This window comes from Chlorocebus sabaeus, chromosome 21 (genome assembly GCF_047675955.1).
Source record: "Chlorocebus sabaeus isolate Y175 chromosome 21, mChlSab1.0.hap1, whole genome shotgun sequence".
Classification (NCBI taxonomy): domain Eukaryota; kingdom Metazoa; phylum Chordata; class Mammalia; order Primates; family Cercopithecidae; genus Chlorocebus; species Chlorocebus sabaeus.
Genome location: NC_132924.1, coordinates 30,223,647 through 30,244,166, shown reverse-complemented (window position 1 = coordinate 30,244,166; position 20,520 = coordinate 30,223,647). Strand labels below are relative to the sequence as shown.

General features: G+C 39.5%; 1 protein-coding gene across 1 annotated transcript in view; it reads left to right on the top strand.

Annotated features, from left to right (window-relative positions):
• The first annotated feature begins 225 nt into the window (after positions 1–225).
• ITPRID1 (ITPR interacting domain containing 1) overlaps positions 226–20,520 on the top strand; it is a 92,618-nt gene continuing 72,323 nt past the window's right edge. Inside the window, 6 exon segments of the mRNA XM_073008996.1 lie at positions 226–469; positions 2,149–2,272; positions 2,422–2,603; positions 3,897–3,945; positions 4,302–4,345; positions 19,130–19,181. Of these exon segments, the coding sequence (XP_072865097.1) occupies positions 448–469; positions 2,149–2,272; positions 2,422–2,603; positions 3,897–3,945; positions 4,302–4,345; positions 19,130–19,181 (473 nt within the window). The 5' untranslated portion in view covers positions 226–447.

Below are 20,520 nucleotides of genomic sequence, written 5' to 3'. Positions count from 1 at the left end.
ACCACACAAGCTTCAGAAAATCCATTTCCAGAAGCAGATTTGTTTACCAGCTGGGAAGGCATCCACTAAAACAGAAGGAACAAAAGAGGTTTTCTTTACGAACTGGTCCCTGACCCTTGTTTTTAGCAAGGGTTCCCATTTTCTTTGGCAAGCCTTTTTCCTGCTCTGTGGCCAAGTACAACAGAGCTGGCAGAGAGAATATCCTCACTGATTGTTTAAGGCTGGAGGCTGAGGTCAAGTATGTCATTCATTATAAGATGGAAGTTTGGGGATGTACAAATAAAGCAGCACGTTTACCTAAAAATTCAACAATTTCTCCAGTGTTACATTTGAAAAAACAGTCGCTAACTTAAAATTCGTCATTATGATACAGAAGCAGCAATTTGAGTACTATCAGCTACTTGATAGCTTCTTGTTTCCTCCACAGTGCAAACTCTCCCATTCTAAATGAAACTCACTTTCGGCCAAGGTCAGTGAAGGAGTGAGATTATTTTGGGGATCTTACTTTTCTGTAATATGTTTTCTGTAATATGTTATCGTTTTCTTCAAAGCTTTTGGTCCTTTATTGAATCTGATATTTCATGAATGTTGTTAAGCATAATTTTGGAGTTTTTCCTTCTTGTGAAATTTTGCACTGTCAGTGTTGATGCTGTTATTATCATTCACGCTCACAAGATACAAGGCACTGCTGAAGAGATTTATTTGTTTCCTTGAAAGACCCAAAACCTATGTGAAGCTAAATAACTACAATTTCAGTGAGATTTTTAAATGTTATTTTGTTTAATGTTATGAATTCTAGTATACCAAACAATTCTCCAAAGGTTAGGAATATAATTCAATCTGCATTATTTTGTCTTGTATTATTATTGAAATTTTTATAATTTGCTACCAGTGGATATTCCTAAAGTTAACTGGCTAAAATATTGACTGTTAATGTATATTTAACTATTTTTTTCCCTTAATTTTTAAGTAATTGAAAGGTTTGTTTTTAACATAAAATTGACAGCCATCATTATTATTAATTTTTGTAGTAATTTAAAATTGCAACAATAACTGTATATATTTATACCTGGCTGAATTTGAATATATAAAGCAGGTAAGAAAATTGTGCTGCCAGTTGCGTCTAGAATGCTCACCTATACTTGAAAGAAAATATTTGCATTTGTAATAAATCTGAATGGTTTGCCTTTTGCAAACAGATTAGAAATGATGTACATGTCATGTGATCAGTGATTATGCATAAGTTTAGGGATCCTAGAAATGCTACTGAAGTAAGTGTTTGGCTATTTGGCCATTTCTCTAAACCTGAAGAATAAACAAATTCAAATTAAAGCATATGTCATGGAAGTAATTGCATCAGAAAGTGTGGTTTGAAACCTCACTTTGCTATTTTAGTTTGATATTTGTTGATTCACCACCTACTATGTGCCAAAAATCCAGTTAAGTTCTAGAGATACATAAATAAGTAAGAGAACGGCCCTTGTTTTCAGGGTGCTTATAGTCTGTGTGGAGACCAAACAATTTCTGTTGCTGCGCTAAGCTGCTGTGTCCTGCTCTTACTCTGCTAGTTTTACAGGATGTTCATGAAGGTCAAGTTAAATAATGGGGGCAGCTGATACTTTTTGCGCCAGGTGTGTAATATACTCATAAATATTTTAATTGCCCCAGCCATCGTATAGGGTATGTAGTATACTCATAGGAACATACTTGGGGTCCAGTGCCTGGCTTTGAGTCCTGGCTGGCTGTTTGGCTTTGGACATGCAACTCTCTGGTCTTCACTTTACCATAAAATTGTGACTACTATATTACTTCCTTCATTGACAATTAAATTAAATAATGAATGTATAGAATTCAGCATAGAATCTAGCACATAGTAAGTATTCCACTGAGGTTAAGTTGTTAAAATTCAGTTGAGTGTATCCCCAGTTCAGAAATAAGGGAATGCAGAAAGGTTCTATAGTTTACGTAAGGCCACACAAGTTGCAGAAATAGGACTGAGCCAAGAAAATCTGTTGCCAAAGCCCTCATTTTTCTCCAATATTTGGGTCTCAAAAATAATTTTGTAGATATAACTGTTGGATAAATTTGAAGGCTATTTACTGGGTGTGCCCTCAAGTCTAATTTCTTTGCTCTCCATCCACATCCCAGACCACCAAAGCGAATCTGCAGAGTGTACGTGTGGTCTGATGACTGACATGGCCACTTGCGTCCCACCTGCTTTGCCATGGAGAGGGAAGCATTTCACCAAATTGAGACAGGGAGCTTGGCTCAGGTGGGTGAGCCAGGTTCATGTATGACTGTGAAGCTGGATCATTCATCTGACTGTAGGCATTCTGGCCTTCTTTCTCCCTTTCACTGAGCCAAGCCCAGAAGCTGAACTCACTGTGTCTGATTTGTTTGTGTGCGTGTGTTTTAAGTTAGTTTGCAGAATTACTCTCCTATGATGGCACAGAAATCACAAGGGTCTGACAACCTTCAAGAAGGCAAGGAAAAGAGCAAGAGAGACATCCTGAAGTGCACCAAGAGCATGTGGGCTCCACTGGATGAGCGGCTACCCCCTGACCCTGAGGAGGAAAGTCAGGGTCCCACCATCCCCATGCTGGGTGAGAAGGACCCTCAGGTCTATTTGAAAGCATTCCTCTGTGAGTGGTGAGGGATGTGGGAGCTTTTGGCCAGGGGCAGGTGATTTTGGAACAAAAGTATTTGGCTTTGAATATACCAGTGTTCCCGGCATGATGCCAAAAACATTTATGAAATGGGCACTTCTGACTTCTGCTATAGACATTCAGAACACAGACTTCCTTGAAAGAAGTAGACCAATTAATGAATGAACTCTGCTTCCTTTCCACTCCAAATATCCCTCATCTTAAGTTCCCAGGACTTTGAAGCTGTTTAGGGTCTGGGCATGAGGCTTCTTTCAGGTCCTCAAACATTTTATTGAAAAACTCTAATCTGTTGGGTCCTGCAGGAGGCATTGACAAAAATTTTAATCATTTAAAGAGTAATAAGTAAGAAAATACTTCCAGCACCCCCCTGCCCCCATTATGTAACTGTTGAATGGTTTTTCTTCTTTGCCCACCACCCAATTCATTCTAACTTCACAGCAGTTCAAGTGAAGAGCAATATGGACCTCCTGTGTCCACCTGGCTTTTATGGTTCACCTGATACCTTGTGAGGGGGATAATTCAGGCACCTCACTATTTGACAGCATAAAGTCAAACAAAATTAGCCCAGAGTACACAGTTGCCAAGCAGAATGGGAACAAATATTTAACAGGAAATGCTGCTTTACATCCACTCCTTTTTGCCTGTTGACTATTTGTTAAGCCAATGATAAAGATCCACCTTAAAAGACTAGTGCCTTTTTAACACAGGGTGCCTTTGGCAATCCAGGGACTCTAGTGCAATTTGTCCCTGGAATGAATGCAAATTTGGTTTCTAACCTGGCAGAGAACTCCTTGCAAATAACCATCACTGGCTGGCTGCCTTAGGTAAATGTCGTGATTCAATAAGGAGAGGCTCTGTGGTGATTTATATCCAACAACAGAAAGACAAAAGTCTCTTATGCTTTCTTACCCTTTGTATTCACACCAGGTACTTTAAAAATTATTCTAACATCTCTTGCTCTTCAGTGGTTTATTTTTCTTCTCTCTCACATTTTCTTTCTTTTTTTAAAGTTACAGTCTTTTGACAAGTTTACACTTCATTCTCAGGAAAGGCTGATCATGGAAAACAGGAGGTTTTGCCTTCAGGAAAAAAAATGAATATGCTTATGGAAGGAAACATGTGACTAAATATGTGGGAAATAGAGCAATTGAGTGGTGGCTGAGTAAACAGGGTAGCGTCCTTTTAGCTGGTTGTGCTTTGACTAACTGATCTGTTCTTTCTTACTTGTAGAAGATTCCAAGCAAGAAAGTATTCAGCAGTGGCTGGACTCTGGATTCTTGTAAGTCTTTGTGTGTGTGTGTGTGTGTGTGTGTGTGTGTGTGCGCCTTATACATTTCTCTTGCAAAGATCCATGAAAACAATGAGTGTAACTCTGCCTGGGCAAGGTGGGGGATGTGTAGGGATTTTCATTTTAATTGTAATTGAAGTATTACCCTATTCTTGTCAAAACTATGTATCAGTTTAAAACTACAAAATAAAATACTACTTTAGTCCCTGACTGTTTATTGGTTTCTGAAAGTCCTCTCTTACTAAAACCTAACTCTGCATTTGCTCTCAGCTGTTTAATTAAAAAGTAATTTAGTATAATTTATTTACACACATTGTTTGACTCACAATACTTTTGTTTCTTTACAGTGTCTCTGCAAATGAAAACTTTCAACGAGTCATTGACCGCACTGGTAAGACAAGAGAAGCAGTTATGCTTTGCGAAGCTGAGTAGGAGATATATTAAAATATCTATGTGAATAAATCTTCTTAAAATGAGAATTATCAGAGGCTTCTAGAAATGATCGGCCCTCAAAAACTACCCAGTTCAATCCCTTCACTTGACATACAACTGCGACAAAAATGATAGGTGCTTCCCCAGCAGCAGGTTAAGGGCTGAACCCAGGCCTTTGCCATATCATCGACAGCTCAGACGATAGCATAAACTCACTGGGTTCTATGAAGACATTTGCAAGGATGTAATTATGAAAATGAAATTGTTTCATTTTCCCCATCCTGTATTATACTTTTATTTCTGAATCTAGTTTTTTTTTCTTTTCTTTGGTCTCAAAATTGCATTTACATTCCCTCTTTCTAATAATGCACTTGTTTGTGAGAAGAATAAATGTCTGAATTCTAAAGCAAACAGTACAAGTATTTCTGTAGGAGAAAATGTATCACACTTGTTTCACTGAGGTTTGATAAAAGCATTATAAAAAGAAAAAGAAATTTAATTACAGGACTCACAGTTTCCACCTTCATTAAATGCAATACCTTATTTTATAGAATCTAAGACCCTTCAATTATAAAATGCATTCATATTTTAGGGAAAAAAAACCTGGCAATTACAAATAAAAGGCAATATTGACTGTAAGACAGATCTTGATTTCACAGGTGTTAAAAATGTGAAAAAGTATGTTTCAAAATGGATGAAATATTATGAAGAATTTGTGTGAAAAAAATGACATAAATTAGGAACTTAATGGTTAGATGAAAAAATTATTAGTCTAATAGTCACTTACTTTGCTGGTTTTAATTATTTCACTTCCTCTACTGCAGTCTTACATTAAGATTGATGATTGGCTACGAATCAGTTTAAATTTCGAATTTTTCACTATCTTTAAAAGAAAACCTATATGTATCATTGAAATTTCCCCTTTAACAAACATTCTTTATTTTTTCTAATATAAAAGTTCCATGATGCCAAATACTGTAAAGATTTTTGCCAATAAATCAAATGTAAGTACCTCTCTGCTCATAATAGTTCAGACTCAAGGAAAAGCAAAAACTTAAGAAATATAGCCAGCATTTCATATCCCCCTGGTGTTTTCTCTTGCCCTGGTTGTGGTGAGAGGCCTGGCACTGGTACTAGGGTCATCAGTAACTATACTAAAAGCTTCACTTCCCAGAAATTAAGGACAAATCACAGCCCTTCCTCTTCTGAACCAAGTCAATGAACTAGAAAGGCACAGACATGAAGTAAAGACCTGGAGGAAAATTGGGATAGTGATACGGCTCTGAGATCAGAAACACAGTCTCGATTTGCCAGGTCCTTTATCTTCAGCAAGCTTTTTAATAATAATGGAATAGCTTCTCACACGTTTAATTGAGCCTTTGCTTGTACAAGGCCCTTTCTCATCGATCATATTTTAAACTCCACGGCCCGTGTGGTAGCATGGTTGGTTTTGTCTTTTTGTTTTTTGCAGATGAGGAATTTGGGGCACAGAGTGGTCAAGTGCCGTGATTGTTGGTCACAGCTGGTTAGAGGCAGGTGGAAGAATGGAGGCCCGGCCTTCTATTAATATCAGCCCCGCTGCGTGCTGACTTCAGCCATGATGAGAGAGCTGCACTGAGCTTGGGGGAGCTGAGAGACACACTGAGAAGGGTGGATGCTAGAACAGGACCAGAAACTGGGGACCCGAAGGTCATGGCAAGGGTGAAAGGGAGAAAAACTGTGGAGATGAAAAGGACCCAAAGAGGAGGAAGAAAAGAAGTCACTATCAGAGGGAAAATCCTGTCAAAACTCATAAAATACTGATAAGATATAGAGTGACACATGAATTTCCTAGGGCAGCAGTAACAAGTTATCACAAACTTGTTGCTTTTAAGCACCAAGTTCTGTTGTTTTAACAACAGAAATGTATTCTCTCACAGTTATTGAGTCTGGAAGCCCAAAATCAAGGTGTCACCAAGACTGATCTCCCTCTGAAAGTTCTAGGGAAGAATCCCTCCTAGTTTCTTTCTAGTTTCTGGTGGCCTCTGGCAATCCTCAGTGTCCGTTGGCTTGCAGCTATATAACTCCTTTCTATGACTTCATCTCTACATGACCTCTTCTCTTTATGTGTCTTTTCCTCTTCTTATAAGGACACCAGTCATTGGATTAAGGATCCGATGTAATCCAGTATGATCTCATCTTAACTAATTAACTATGCACAAAGACCCTATTTCCAAATAACAGCACATTCTGAGGTTCCAGGTGGACATGAAATTCCAGGGGACTCTAGTCAACTAACTAGAATTCATTCTAAGGCTGGTTTCCTTATTACTCACTTCTGAGGCTTTGTACACTAAGGTAGCAGCAAGATCTAAGTGTCTTCATCTTACAAGTGACCCAATGCCTCCCATAGAAAGCATTCTAGTGAGTCTTCAGCCCTTGACCTGGGCCCAAATAACATAGATAGTTGGGATAAGGCTTCAGTGGTCCTGTTCCTGGTTTCCTCCTGAGTTCTGTGATGGCCAACATGGGGCTTGGCCTTTTATGGTGACTCTCTGGCTGTCATGCTCATCTGTAGCTACCTAAAATCTCAAATCTCATTTTTATTAAGCGAGAATCTGGTTGGCCCATTTTGTATCTTGTTTGCCACCATTAAGCCAGGTAAAGCCCTTGGCACTTCAGCCTCTTAATCAGTAGAACTGGGAGAGGAAGAAAATTAATGCATATTGAGGATGCACATGCTAGATACTATACATATATTATCTTGCTTACCAGACCACCTTTGAGGTAAATATTACATGGAGGAAAATGAGGCTCAGAAAGGTAAAGTAACTTAACAAAAGCCATCCAGTTAGTAAGTATGGGAGTTGAGATTTCAACTTAGATCTGTCTGTCTGTATAATCATGCTTCCCCTCTAGAAGACTAATGACATTTACTACACATGTTATGCATGGAAACACCTGGGAGGAAAGCCCTGTGTTGTGGTTTCAGTGTCCCCTCCAAAACTCACGTTGAAACTTAATCACCATTGTGACAGTATTGAAAAGTGAGACTTTTGATACGTAATTAGGTTGTGAGGACTCTGCCTTTATGAATGGGTTAATGCCCTTATCCTGGAGTGAGTTATTTATCACAGTATTGGGTTAATTATCATGGGAGTGGGCTCCTAATAAAAGGATGGGTTTGGTCCCCATTTTCTTTCTCTTGTGTGCTTGCTTATCCTCTGCCTTCCACCATGGAATTACACAGCAACAAGGCCCTCACCAGATGCAGCCACTTGATCTTGGACTTCCCAGCCTCCACAGCTGTGAACCAAATAAACTTCTTTTCTTTATGAATTACTCAGTCTGCGCTATTGTGTTATAGCAGCAGAAAATAGACTAAGACACCCTGTATATACATCCCTGTTAGAAAAGTCAAAGCATGGGCAATGTGGGTGAGTCACTGGCATTTCTCCCTCCAGGCCTTCTGATTCTTATGCATCAGCCCTTTGGGACCACAACACAGTCCTCTGGAGTTCAATTGTTTTGATGTGGTACAATACCAACTCTTTTTTTTATGTCAGTCAAGTGTCTATATTCATAGCTTTAAAAAGATACATAAAGTTGGTCAAAGGGTATAAACTTGCAGTTATAAGATGACTAGGTTCTAGAGACCTTAAGTACAGCATGATGACTATGTTAGAATAATGTAGTTTGTACTTAAAATTGTCTGAAAGAGTAGATCTTGAGTATATTCTCGCCTCAAAAGGAGATATTTTTCACCCCCAATAAAAGATAGAGATGATTTGAATTCAAGTCTGTCTGATTTAAAAGTTCCTGCTCTTTTAACCAGAAACTAGCATACCTCCAATGACTGTAGACTGGTGTAAATCAACTGTCATTAAGTTTATCTCTAACTTTTCCTTACTTCTGTGAGCCAATTTTGGGTGGCAGAAAATAATGCTCTCTAAATTTAAGGTTTTAATGCCACTAAAATATAGAGGCACACAGAGTAGATTTTAATTCAAAGAAAAATTACTACGAAGAAACAGTTCTAATAGTAAGAAAGAAGTATAAAGCTATGCTGAAATTAACCTATAAATAACTCCTATAACTAAAAGTTGCCTCAATTTTCACGAGTCCGTAGGTACAAATTCGGTTACAATAACATTGGTACCTAAAATTTGCTGGATTATTGCCCCTTTCTTGGTGACACAAGGTCTATCTGCAAAATATCTCCCCATAAGTATTTCTGGGAGTTATTAGCTATCTCAAATATTTTCATAAATGAGCTCCTTTCCACTGCCCCTGCTACTACTCCAATAGAATCCTCTTGGTATCACCACATAGATAAGTCATTTCAATACTTTCTGAGCATCATGTTCTTCTTCTGCTCCTCTGGGAACCACCATCATTGCCTTTGAGCTTTTATGGTGCTCTATTTATTGCAAAATTTGTATGGAAACACTCATATTCCATGGCCAGACAGTTGCCCACGCCTGTAATCCCAGCACTTTGGGAAGTTGAGGTGGGCAGATCGCTTGAGGCTAGGATTTTGCAACCAGCCTGGCCAACATGGCAAAAACCCGTCTCTACTAAAAATACAAAAAACATTAGCCTGGTATGGTGGCGCACACCTGTAGTCCCAGCTACTTAGGAGGCTGAGGAAGGAGAATTGCTTGAACCCTGGAGGTAGAGGTTGCAGTGAGCAGAGATTGTGCTACTGCACTCCAACCTGGGCAACAGAGTGAGACTCTGTCTCAAAAAAAAAAAAAAAAGAAATACTCATGTCCATTATACTACATGACTATCATCTGGAGATTTAGGCAGCATTACTAGTATTTCATGTAACATAAAACCCATGATGAAAGTAATTTTTCAACTTCTTCCTACAGGCCATATCTCTCCTTGAGCCTTAGACTTAGGCTGGAGACTGGAGACTGAAGAACAAACATGACATCAGCTCTATTTCCTTGCCCACAGGAACACAAAATTTCTGACAGAACCCCTTTTATTCCTCTCTTCAGTATTTAGCAAATATGTGTTGATTGCCTCCTATAAATGAGGCATTCAGTTAGGACTGAGAATGCTAAAGAAAATAGATGCAATGGTGATAGAGGCAATATACAAATAAATACAAATGTAATATGCTAGGAGGATGGATGATGAGGAAAGGCATCTCAAATAAGGTTACCTTTCAGCAGCTACCTGAAAGAAGTGAAGGAGGGGAACATTTGTTATCTGGGGATGAGCTGTTTCAGGCAAATAAGATGGCATATGCAAAGCCAGGGGGCAGGAGTATGTCCTCTGTGTTCTGGGAATAGCAAGGGTGCCTGAATGGTTGCAGTTAAGTGAGAAAAGATGAGAGTAGAGGGCTAGGGATCAAAGAATTATCCAGAAGCCAAATCATTTAGGGCTATGTATATCCCTGTAAGTATTTTGACTCTTATTCAGTGTCACAAGGGAACCCTTCAAAGTGTTACAAATACGTGGTATTATCTTGGTTCTTTTTGAAAGAACAACTTTAGCTGCTGTTCACAGAGTTGGCTATGGGAGGAGGAGGTTGGAAAGGGTTGAAGCAGGGATCCCAATTCAGAGGCTAATACAGTAATCCAGAGGAGAGAGGATAGGGCTATACCAGGCAAGTAGCAATTGTAGAAATGTTGGATTTTGGTTATGTTTGAAATGTAGATAGGGCAGCATGTGCTGGTGAAATGAATGTGGGATATCAAAGAAAGAAAGAACTCAAAGATGATTGCAAAAAATATTGCCCAAGCATCTGGAAGAATGAGTGGCAATTTATTGGGATGGGAAAAACAATAGAAGGATAGGGCTTTGCTTCGGAGATAGGAAATTCAATTTTAGGCTTGTTGTGATTCAAATGCTTAATAGATATCCAAGAAGATACTATTGAGTAGGTAGTTGGAAATACAAATCTGGAGTTCAGAGGAAAGGTCCAGGAATAGATATATACATTTGGGACTAGTTGATGGGTAGATGTGTTTAGAGACAGAAGACCACAAAAGTACCTGTAGACAAAGAGGAGGCCAGGAAGATGTGAAGGACCAGCAAATGAGAAGAGATAGGTAATGAGGTAAGAAGACAACCAAAAGAGAAGAGTCTGAAAGCAAGTGAAATCAGTGTGTCACGGTAGGAGTGATCAATCCTATCAGCTATTGTTAATTCATTATGTATAAGCAGGAATGACACCGTAACCTTGAGAAGAGTTATTCAGAGGAAAGGTGGGGAGAAGACTGTATAGCTTTCAAGTGGGAATGGTAGAAGAATTGGAGACAGAAAACAGAAAACTACTTTGAGAAGTTAAGAGGTGAAAGGGAGTAGTTAATTGAAATAACAACTGCAAGAAAAGTGAAGACAGAGAAGATTTTCTCTTCAGGAGATGAAGCTATTGCAGCCAGGTGTGATGGGAATGATTGCTGGCTGAGACGTATTGAGGCATATGGTACCTTCCCCTGGCCTTCCTGAAGCTGTGGGCAGAGACTGGACCTGTTGTTCTGAGACTTCTCCTCTTGGGGTATCGAAATCTCTTCCAATAAAACATTGCTTACTCAAGCTCATTTGCTGATAGAAATGATTTGAGTTTCTCCCTTTAGCTATGACAGATGCCTTCCTGTGCCCCTTCTTTCTATATGAATTTCAATAACTGCAAAAGGTTGGACAACTGCCCTTGGTGCTTACATTCTGAGTCTCGCTGAAGCACTTCCCAAAGGATGGACTCTCATCTTCTGCTCTGTCTTCTGGCAAACGTTAGGGCATCTTAGCTGAGTGGTCTGACAGTCTCATCTCCAGGGCGTTGTCTGTTCAGGGCACCTGGATGACTTACAGGGAAGTGCCTCATGGGCATCCTTCAACTTCTTTCTCTTTTCCCTTTCCAAGAACTACCACCTCTGTGGGCAGATTAACTCTTCTTCGTGGTCACCAATGACACAAGCAAACATATCTGAGTTTCAGTTTGGGCTGAATATGGATCCACAGACCTTCCTGTAACCACAAACACAAGATAGAACATTCAGAGTCTTTTTTAGGTCAATAGTGGTGTTAAAGAGCCCATGATTATGGACGTTAAGGTCCATCTTCCCAGGCTGCAAATTCATTCTTAATCTCAGATTCCATATTACAGCTTTGTATAAAAAAAGAAAGAAAGAAAGAAAGAAAGAAAGAAAGAAAGAAAGAAAGAAAGAAAGAAAGAAAGAAAGAAAGAAAGAAAAAAGCCTGGAGAGAGTATCTGGTTCATAGCAAACTCTTTCCCACCATCAGCAAACGAATTAAACATCAGTGCTATCTGGCTGAGATATGCATTGTCATTATAATGCCAGGATTATGATGCGAGTGAGAGTGTATTGTCATTATAATGCAAGGATAAGACACATACAATGAGTGCACATTTTAACATGTAGGTTTATATAATTAGCACTTGTTTAACAACACATCCAAGCATAACTGTGAGTGAAAAGACTAGAAGTAACTCCTACAGCAAAAAGACAGTTTCTGTCAAAGATATGCTTGGTGCCAGTTACTACTTGATAGGTGGTTAATTCGTTTGTCTATTTTATATTTAGTTATTTCTTCTCCCATTCCCAGAGAGGTCCCAGAATAATAAACTCATTTATTTTCAAAAGGAACTTGTTTCAGAATAGGAACTTATAAAATAAAAAAATCTAAATTTTCTGGTCTGTATTATAAGAAAAAGTCAAATAAATCCAAGTAAACATAACAGATGTTCCCTTACTGCTTGTCAGGTGACAATATTCGTAACAATGATCTGTTTTAGGTAAAGGGAACAACGATGTAAAATATATGACTCTTGCTCTCTAGAATGTCACTCAAACTGTCCAGGATCATTATAATTCAAATGTAACCTACACCAACATTTCTACAAGACCCTCTAGTCTTATTCTTTCGCATTATATTCCTAGTTCTTTATCTTTCTTCATCCAGTTTCTCCTGTCTTAAAGTCTTTCCTGTTGTGTTCTCCTCTCCTTCTTTTGAGACCTGACCCAGGTACCATATTCTCTATAAGACCCTTCCTGACTTCTGCACTGATATTGAATCTTTCTTCTGAAAACCACTAACATGCGTTTTGGGTTCTACCCACGTAGCTCTTGGCCAGTGCTGCCTCAAATTGTTAGGGATATCATCCATTTCACTGACAAAATTATAAACCCCACTGAGACAGAATCATCTGTAAATTACCTGAGATCCCCAAAGTTAGTTGACAAAAGGATCTCAATAAAACATAACGAAGATGTTGTCAGGCTGGGAAGTCTTCTCAAAAGAGGTGAGACTGAAACTAGTAAATGAAAGAGGGATATGGTTTTTAAAAAACAAAGAAGCAAAGCAAGGAAAATTAATTTGCTGGAAGCAATAGAGGTTTGAACAAAGGCACAGAAATGAGAAGAAAGCTAAATATGTGCAGAAAAACACATGGAAGGTGATCAGATGAAAGAAACGGTTTCATGCTAGGGAGCAATGGTAGAGATTTTTCTGTTAGATAGGATGAGGTCATATTATAAATGTTTTAAAATCCAGAAAGAGGGACTAACACTTGATATCTTAGGGCTGAGATGACACTGGTTCTGGTTCAAATAGAAAGGTAGTTGTACCTGTGGTCTGGCCTGAGCAGGATTTTGACACTATATCTTTGTTTACCTGAAAAGGTCATGAATAATTTGTGATAAAAATTAGTGATAACTGTCACAGGTGTGGTGTTGAGGGAGTTGAAGCAAGCATGTTACACATTTGCCAGCTCTATTATAGTGAGTCCTGAACTCACTGTAGTGAGAAGAGGAATGACAGAGGCAGTGTTTATCCTGGCAGTGGGGAGAGGGAACACGTTGGGAAGAAGTTATGATGAACTCAGGCTTGAGGTGACGAGGGTTTACAATAGGGGGCGGCAGTGGAATGGGGAGGAAGGGTCAACGATATCTGGAAATAAACAGACAAGTGGGTGAAAAAGAGCAAAGTATTCCAATAGGCTTTAAGGTATTGAGCATGAGTGGCAGCAGAGTGTAAGAGACTTTCTTTTAAATAAGAATATAGATTAATAATTTGACAACTGAGACAAATGCTGCTGCCTCTACTAAGTGTCCTAGTCATGCAGGAGTTAAATCTACAGAAAGCTGTAGAATGCTATTATTTTAGAGCCCTGCAAACATGTAATTTGATTAGTCTATTGGACGATATTCCAAAGAACCAAATGTCTTCCATGAATCAGTCAGAAATGCTTAGGAAAACCAAAATAAAAAATGCTTTCTAAGCCAATAAAGGTGCTAATTAGTGCCTTCTGCATATCTAACTACATCTTCTCCAGTAATACATTTTGCAGGGTTAAGTGCGGTGTCTGCTGCTTCAGATGGCAGAAGTCCACCTAACAGTGGGGAGGGTGGCTGGAGACTCAAGTATCTAAAAGGGAGTTAAAACTGACATTTTAACCCATGGAAGGAGATGTATCGAATAGAGTGGGAAAAAAATTTTTCTCACTCTAATTTTTCCCCAAACCAACCCGTAGGAAACTTGGGGATAGTAGGACTTAGTGTTTGTTTTTCTCTTTCTCCCTCCCCAAACACTCTTAGAGAGTAAAATCTGGTTTTAAAAAACCTAACAAGGGTATCCTGGAGGGGAAAAAATAGAGAAAATATCAAAACCAAGCAACTAGAGAAGCAAGTGTAGAATTGAGGAAGGTCTAGTGAGCGGTCTTGTGTTGGGCCTACAGGTACACATGTGTCCTACCTGGGGCAGTCTGAAGCCTGGTGCCTGCAGAAACCTGGGAATATCCGGGTAACAGGAGTAATTTGTCTGTCCTGTGATGGCATTTCCTAGGCGTGAGCTTCCTGCTGTGATCAGAGGTAGCAGACTCAAATGCTTCCTGGAGCCAGACAGGTAATTGCTAATGATAGAAACAAGTGGGATAGCGACTGCAGAAAATTGGAGAGCACGTTGCCTTCAACAGATTGCTGCCCTGAAGACACCTGGGCCGGGGCTGCTGGCGCTTCCAAGTTTTAAGGAAAGTCTAGCAACCACAATCCCTGTGAAAACTGGCACATCGTGAGCCACCAGCTTGCACTTCTCCATTCAAGTTCCTGGCCCTGACAAACCCAACCGTAGGCCTCAGGAAATTTACCTTACAAATTAACAAAATGAAGAAAACCAAAACAAAACAACCACCCAACATACAATGAATAATAGTTTCGTATTGCCCTGTGCAAGGCTCCCAACTGCCTGAGTCTAAATGTTGGAAAAAGCTATCCCTGTTTCTGCAATGATCAGGAAGTAAACTCACAGTAACACTGTGAAAATACTCCTCGGTCTCCCAGGACCCTGGGAGTCCGGAACGTAAAAAATGGAAATCAAAAAATAAAGCTAATCTTCAATAATTTTATGACAATTTAAAAAATTAGGTTCATCTTGTGAGTTTAAAAAATCACATTCAATTTCCCTTGCCTTGGTTTTCTCCAAAGTCTAAGCTCAGCAGGAGAAAAGGCTGTATGTCTGAATGTGCTGTCTTTAGACAGACATGTGTATCATTTGAAATAAGATCAAGAAGAAAAAGTAAAGCCCAGCTGTGGTGGATCACATCTGTAATCCCAGCACTTTGGGAAGCCAAGGCGGGCAGAGAACTTGAGGTCAGGAGTTCAAGACCAGCCCGGCCAACATAGTGAAACCCCATCTCTACTAAAAATACAAAAACATTAGTTAGGCCTGGTGGCACATGCTTGTACTCTCAGCTACTAGCGAGGCTGATGCAGGAGAATCGCTTGAACCTGGGAAGTGGAGGTTGCAGTGAGCTGAGATTAAGCCATTGCACTCCAGCTTGGGAGACAGAGCAAGACCTCGTCTCAAAAAAAAAAAAAAAAAAAAAAAAAAAGTACAGGAGTCTGGTAACTGTATTTGTACATATAGAAGGGTGAGATTCCAGTGAGGGGAGTCAGACACCCGACCTGACATCCTCTATTGGTGACTGCTGGGCCCCCCACAGGATGCTAGGTGTACTGTGGAAGGCAAGAAAGTCCTTTCCTCAGCTGGTTCTAAAACTGTGTAAGGCTTTCATATGTGTCATCAGACCAGAAAACACCACACTGTGACCCAAACGGGTCCACTTTGCACATTCCCTAGCAAACATGTTACCATTAGGGACTTTTTCTCTTGGAGAGTGCCCTTGGCTCCCTAGCAACCAGATTGCTCCTGATCAGGCGACAGGACACAGGGTGTGGTCCATGGAGTGTATCCTCTAGATCTGTGTGGGCACTAGAATCCCTTCAAGAAGCCCTGGGTGAAGGGTTCCACATTTGGACATTTGGATGACTGGGTTTTCTGGATGACTCAATTTTCTGCAGGGCTAGGGTTTTTGAAAACTCAGCAAGGCTGAGCTAACTCTTCTCATCAATATCTGAAAATGGATCATTTCCTCTCTGACAGTTTGTGCAATGCACTGTGGCTACAAGGCCAGATCCCTGGCCTGATGTACGTGTTTATTCACACATTCTAGGAAACCCAGAGCAATAGCAGGCAAACAAAAAAGACCAAAGCAGTGGCAAGAATGTCAGTGCTGGCAGAATATGCAGCCAAATGTCCTAGAACCATGGAATGTTTTAGGTGAAAATGGATGTTAAAAAACTCTCCGGAATTATCTAGATGAGCTAAACCAGGCACAAATGGAGGCCTTACTTTGTGAGTTACATGCAAAGTAGTAGATAGAAGTGCTGCTGGTAGGAAGGGGGCAGGAATAAATTTTTTAAAAATTGCTTGAAACAATAAATATTTTATCTTCCATTTAGGCAACTTATTATTTAATTCGTTGTGGCATCAAGTTATTACAATATGATCACCTAAAAATTACACTGTGCTTGCGTCTGTGACATGATTAATAAGGTAGCAAATGGGCTTTCTGTCATCTGACAGCTTCAATCAATTGGCAGTGGTTTTATAAGTTTCAGAAGCTCTGAGACAGAGTTGGATGCAGTGAGCAAGAATGCTACAATGGATTAGCCATGCATGATTAGCTGAATTGGGTATTGACTTGATAGTTTTCAAACTCTGGCACCTGGATGTGCCTCATGGGTGAGGGAAGAGCTAAGTGGAAGAGCACTACATTTAGAACAGCTCTTTTTAAGTTTATTTAAATTATTAGAATTTTGCAAAAGATTTTATATGATTGTGGAATTTCTATGATAAAACCTACTGTTTTAAAACTACGAAGGTAATGGGGAAAAAAAGACTGGTGTTCTAAGTTCATTTCTGACTTGGTACATAAGTTTGAGTCAAATATTCTGTTGTAACTTACATAAATATTTGTCACCAAATGTCACATGGAAAATTTTTGAAACATCACACTTGTTTCCCAATAATGGTCATTCACTCTGATATTCCATCCTTGATAGTGGCTCCCCAGAATGTTTTATATGAGCATTTATATATTCTCTTTGTTTTCAGCTTCTCAAGTTTATACATACTCCAGCTTACCCTGTTTTGTTTGTTTGTTTGTTTTCAAAAAACCCACTAATGAAATTTATTCTAAAGAAAGGATAGTAAATAACTCAATCTTATATGATAATTCCAATCAGTTGGTAGTGGTTTTCCTGAAGAAGGGATAAGAAAGTGACAAGATTGGTAATGATGTCTGCCATGGGAGTAGCATTGGGAGTGATAGCACAGAGGCCGTATATATTCGCACTCACTATTTAAACCTTTAAAATCGATTCTGTTTCTCACCCTGCCTGACTCTTGTGATGAGAGAGAGTTACATTTGTTTTGTAGAGCAGAGATATTACTGTATCTACTTTCTCACTACTTCTTAAGATTGTAGTCCTGTATTCTGAGCTGAGTTAAGAATCCACTATTGCCAGGTGTGGTGGCTCAGGCCTGTAGTCCCAGCACTTTGGGAGATGGAGGCGGGTGGATCGCTTGAGGCCAGGAGTTCCAGACCAGCCTGGCTAACATGGTGAAACCCCGTCTCCACTAAGATACAAAAAATTAGCTGGACATGGTGGTACACGGCTGTAATCCCAGCTACTTAGGAGGCTGAAGCACAAGAATCACTTGAACCCGAGAGGCGGAGGTTGCAGTGAGCTGAAATCGTGCCTCTACACTTCAGTCTGGGTGACAGAGCAAACTGTCTGGGAAAAAAAAAAAAAAAAAAATCACTATTTACTTGCAAGTCAGTAATACATCTCCAGTCTTTATCCTTCTAGACCAGTCTTCTTTTTCCATTTAACAGGGTCACTACGCCTTTTGAAAATCTTCTGAAAACGAAGGGTATTCTTATCTCCACCCCCAAAACTTGGCATTTAGAGACAAATTCACAGATACTTGTGGTCTATTCATAGACCCTCTACTCAGACAAGAACCCTAGCCCTTTATTCTCTTCAGTATTATTTCATATGTTTAAATCATTCAGGATTGCTTTTCCAAAATTTCTCCTAACCTCTATTATCTTTCTTACGGTAAAAATCTTTATGTTCTCGTAGAAATACAGCATGGCAACCCTTCCCAGTTTCACACATATCACACATTTGCACCCAGGAGAGCAACAAGTAAGCAGAAATAAGAACACTGGTGAACCTTCTGAGGAATTTGCCCATATTCTAGGCATTTTCTTCTGCAGGTGTCAGCCACATGTTATATCATGATACAGGGTCTGAATCTTGCAAAGGCCCCTGAATAAGCCTCTCTGATAACCAATATTTATTTTCTCTATTCTGTCTTCAGCACCACTATCAGGCAAATGAACATTCAGCATCATCTTTCTCACATTTACTTGTTTGCTCAAAAACCTTTTGTGGTTTTCATGTCCTGATGCATACATATAGACTCCTCTTTCTGTCTTTCAAATAAGCTATAAAATGCTCTGTTGGCAGTGTGGTGTTACAGAAACAACAACAACAAGCTAAAATAAGTTGCAGCATCCTACTAGCCACGAGAAATTTATTTACTCTCTCTTAGCCTCAGTTTTCCTCTGTGTTAAGTGGAGATCAATAATATCTATTTCAGGGATTTGCTGTGAGAATTACAAGAGATTGTGAGTGTAATATGCTTAGCACATTGCCTCGCACTAAGTTAGTACTAAATAAATAGTCAATGTTATTGCTGCAATCAATAATAAAGGTAAGAATAAATTCCTAGATGCACTACTGGACTGTATGACCATGGGCTCATTACTAAACTTCTGTGAATCTCAGTTTCTAATCTGAAAAATAAGAGTAGGTTCTAATTATAAGGCTATTGGAAGGATTCGATGATACAAATGAAGGGAATATGCTTAATACATGCTGGGCCCTTTGTGTATTATTTTTTGCCTGTCCCCACACTTGCTCCACAACTTCCTGTACCATGAGAGAGCATCCCGAAATGCCCTATGAGCTAATCAGACTACCCCTAGCACTGTGCTTTGCACTTGCTATAGACATCTTTTTTCTCTTTAAGGGCAATACCTCTTTTAAGGGCAATGCCTCTTTTCCAGCCATCAAATTCTCCCATTCTTAAAAATCCAAGACAAGTACCACTTCCTCCATTAAACCTTTGCTGAATACTCCATTTAGCACTGACTTCCCTCTCCATTGAGCCAGTATATTTCTTCACGTGTTTGTCATACAATGTGGTCATTGATTTCATTCTGTCTATTCACTACAGAGATGCCTTGTATTTCGTGCCTATATAACCTTGGATATGGAAATTCAATTCTACCTTGGTTTCATTTGGGGTTGAGAAAATCTTCCACAAGATAAAACAAAATAAAGTTCCCCTCTACTTTTTGTTGTTGTTGCAGTTTCTTTGTGTGAACAAGGGATGGTTCAAATGACTGTGAAAGACTACATGAGGTAGGTAGCAGAATCAGTGTTACTTCATGCCAATATTTTACGCCACACCTTTGCTTAATAAAATAGAAGTAGGGAAGTTTTCTTAATATTGCCATGGCTCTTGGGATCTCGTGAAAGTTCACTGGTTTAGTCGCAGTGCCTAGAATGTTTACATCAGCTTTGAGAGAAATAGAGGTTCTTTAAAAATCATAAAATTGTGAGCAAATTAAATCAACAAATGTTGATGTGGGGGGAAATTTAATTAGAACATATGAATAAATGACATTTTACTGTACTGCAACTGTTCATAAGGACCTGTTTATAAAACAGTTACATTCAATATTTTCATTTTGCTGAAGTAATTGATTATTATTCTATTTACTGGACAATAATATATACAATTTCCAATGTTAGGTAGAAAGCAGTGAGAGTGTCTTCATTGGAGAAAACACTAGGTCTCTAGTGTGGTGCCCAGAACACCAGCATTAACATTATGGGGGAACTTCATCAAAATGCAAATTCCCAATCCCCACCCTAGACCTACTGAACCAGATCATTTGGAGGTAGGATCCAGAAATCTATATTTGTGCATAGTCTTCAGATGGCTTTTTCAGCCACACTCTTTTACAAACCACTAGAATAGACTATGAGCTCGTTCAGGTTAGGAACTCTGCTTCCTGTGCTTTTGTACACCCTCGCATTTTCAGGATAATTCCAACTAGTTGTAAACCAAATCTGCAGTACTGCATCCCCCTGCTGCTACCAATTCACAACTAAGATGCTATTTGTCATAGACTTTTCTCCTTGCAGGATTGGTTGTTTTTGCTACTCATAGAATCATAGAGCTATAAGAGACCACAGAAATCTCTCAGGCAACTCTTGTTTTGTTGAAGAGGAAAATGAGAGCCAGGTTCTGTGACCAACTCATGTTTCCAAGCTTTATTACAACAGTGACCCTGTGTTGGTTCTCCTTGGATCCAAGGGCAGGCTGCTTCTGGGTTGCTCTGCTGCACCTTACAAAATAAAGTGTGGCCCTCAAACAAAGAAGGAAAAAGAAATTATGGCAGGCCTAATGAAAACTGAGGTGGGGCAGTAAGTGAAAGGGTATCTTCTGCCTCTCCTTGAGGCTGAAGGAGCTCAACTGCCAGAAAAACATGCTTTCTCAACTTTACAGAACGGAATCAAGTAAAGAGCATTCTCTTTTTTTTTTTTTTTTTTTTTGAGACAGAGTCGTTCTCTGTCGCCCAGGCTAGAGTGCAGTGGCGCGATCTCGGCTCACTGCAATCTCTGCCTCCTGGGTTCAAGCAATTCCCTGCCTCAGCCTCCCAAGTAGCTAGGATTACAGACACCCACCACCATG